Source organism: Pundamilia nyererei, unplaced genomic scaffold, assembly GCF_000239375.1.
Source record: "Pundamilia nyererei isolate P.nyererei 1_Seehausen unplaced genomic scaffold, PunNye1.0 scaffold00337, whole genome shotgun sequence".
NCBI classification, from domain to species: domain Eukaryota; kingdom Metazoa; phylum Chordata; class Actinopteri; order Cichliformes; family Cichlidae; genus Pundamilia; species Pundamilia nyererei.
In genome coordinates this window covers 106,188-107,733 of record NW_005187738.1, presented here as the reverse complement: position 1 = coordinate 107,733, position 1,546 = coordinate 106,188, and the positions used below count along the sequence as shown (strand labels likewise).

Genomic DNA, 1,546 nt, shown 5'->3' with positions numbered 1-1,546 from the left:
ATCCATATAAATGGCCCACCCTGTACAATGAGATTCAAGTCCAAATACGTTTTTCCTAAATAGAAACTAATGGCTCCAATTGAGAAATATTAATTTTATAAATTTTGGGACATCGATGGCAAACAATATACAGTTAAAGAAAAGTGAAAAATGTTTAATGATACATCACTAGGAGGGCTAATAATAACTATGCTAGGTTTGAGACTTAAAATAAGTCTTTATGTGGATTACTCATCATTGTATTTTCTTGAATAACAGCTTTAAAACACACTTTGTTTCAATACAGATCCTTTAGGATATAACATTTCTGGGCCAAATCTTGCAAAGGTACCTGGCCTGGGCTACTTGATCATAAATCAACAAAATAGTGTGTGTGTGTATTTTCACAGTTTATATGGAGCCCATATATAGTCGTATGTATACATGATCCCCTGTAAAACCCCCTGAGCACATACTTTTTTGTTTTTGTTTCTTGCGGTAATCACACTGTTCTTAGTTGCTAAAGTTCAGCTTGTGGAACACTGCTGCGCCTGTCAATGCCAGTTCTCTCAGAGAGACCAGTAAAAGGGCATTGGATGACACCACTGGCAGGAAAATTTTCAATAATCAGTTTGGTACCATACCATTTTAATTTTCAGATTTATTACTGCTCTATGAACTTGATGCTGAAAGAGGAGTACTGGAAACAATACTGTCACTGGTATATGCACACACATGAAAGAAACACCAGTAAATTCTTCTAGCAAGCAAACACATCAAGAAATAAAGACATGCAGACATCAACCTTTATTGCTAATCCTATTTCAAAATGAATGATATCGAATTTTCAGTTCATCTACATCTGATTTTAGAGAGGCATCTTTATGTCTACATCCAAAGAAAGGTTTAACGAAAAGGGGAAAAAAGAAATAAAATTAAAATGAGAAACATTTCAGATTAAGAGTCTACAAAATCAAGTCTAATGACAGATGGCATCTTGGGCATACATGCCAACTGATTGCAACTTCCAGATGAGTGATGTGTGTAAGCAGGCATAACCCAGAGGCTGAAATGATAGTGGTTTGTGTTTGGTTTATCAACACCCACACAGTCATAAAGAAAAATAATAACAGAACTTTAAAAAGAATCCTTCATGGTAGCTGTCAGAACCCCAGGGCCATTAATACAAGGTTCCTAATAAACTATAGCCTATGACACAAAGACTGAGACAGAAGCCTGCTGATCCATTGATACAGGTGATTGTTATGATGGAAAACCATCTTACCTGTAAAAAGCTTGAGGTCTGTGGGTTCCATTTCTCTTCTGGTCTCCCGTGCCATGTGTTGAGGATACTTAAACAAACCTGATTAATAAAAGACAAACAAAACATTATGTGCCAAAATCCATGTGTATTACCAATGTTAAACATACAATATTTAAGTCCAGTAGATTTTTGTTACCCCTCTCTCAGACTTAATATGGGATGTGGGCAAATTGTCTGATCTATAGAGTGGTTCAGATATTCATTGAAGCTTGTTTCAGTGAACACACACACGCACGCACGCAC

General features: G+C 36.2%; 1 protein-coding gene across 1 annotated transcript in view; it reads right to left on the bottom strand.

Moving 5' to 3' along the window:
• Positions 1-1,546, bottom strand: part of birc6 (baculoviral IAP repeat containing 6) — a 121,682-nt gene that overhangs the window by 14,898 nt on the left and 105,238 nt on the right. The window contains exon 69 of the mRNA XM_013915644.1: positions 1,265-1,342. Coding sequence (XP_013771098.1) covers positions 1,265-1,342 — 78 coding nt within the window. The remainder of the gene's footprint in view (positions 1-1,264; positions 1,343-1,546) is intronic.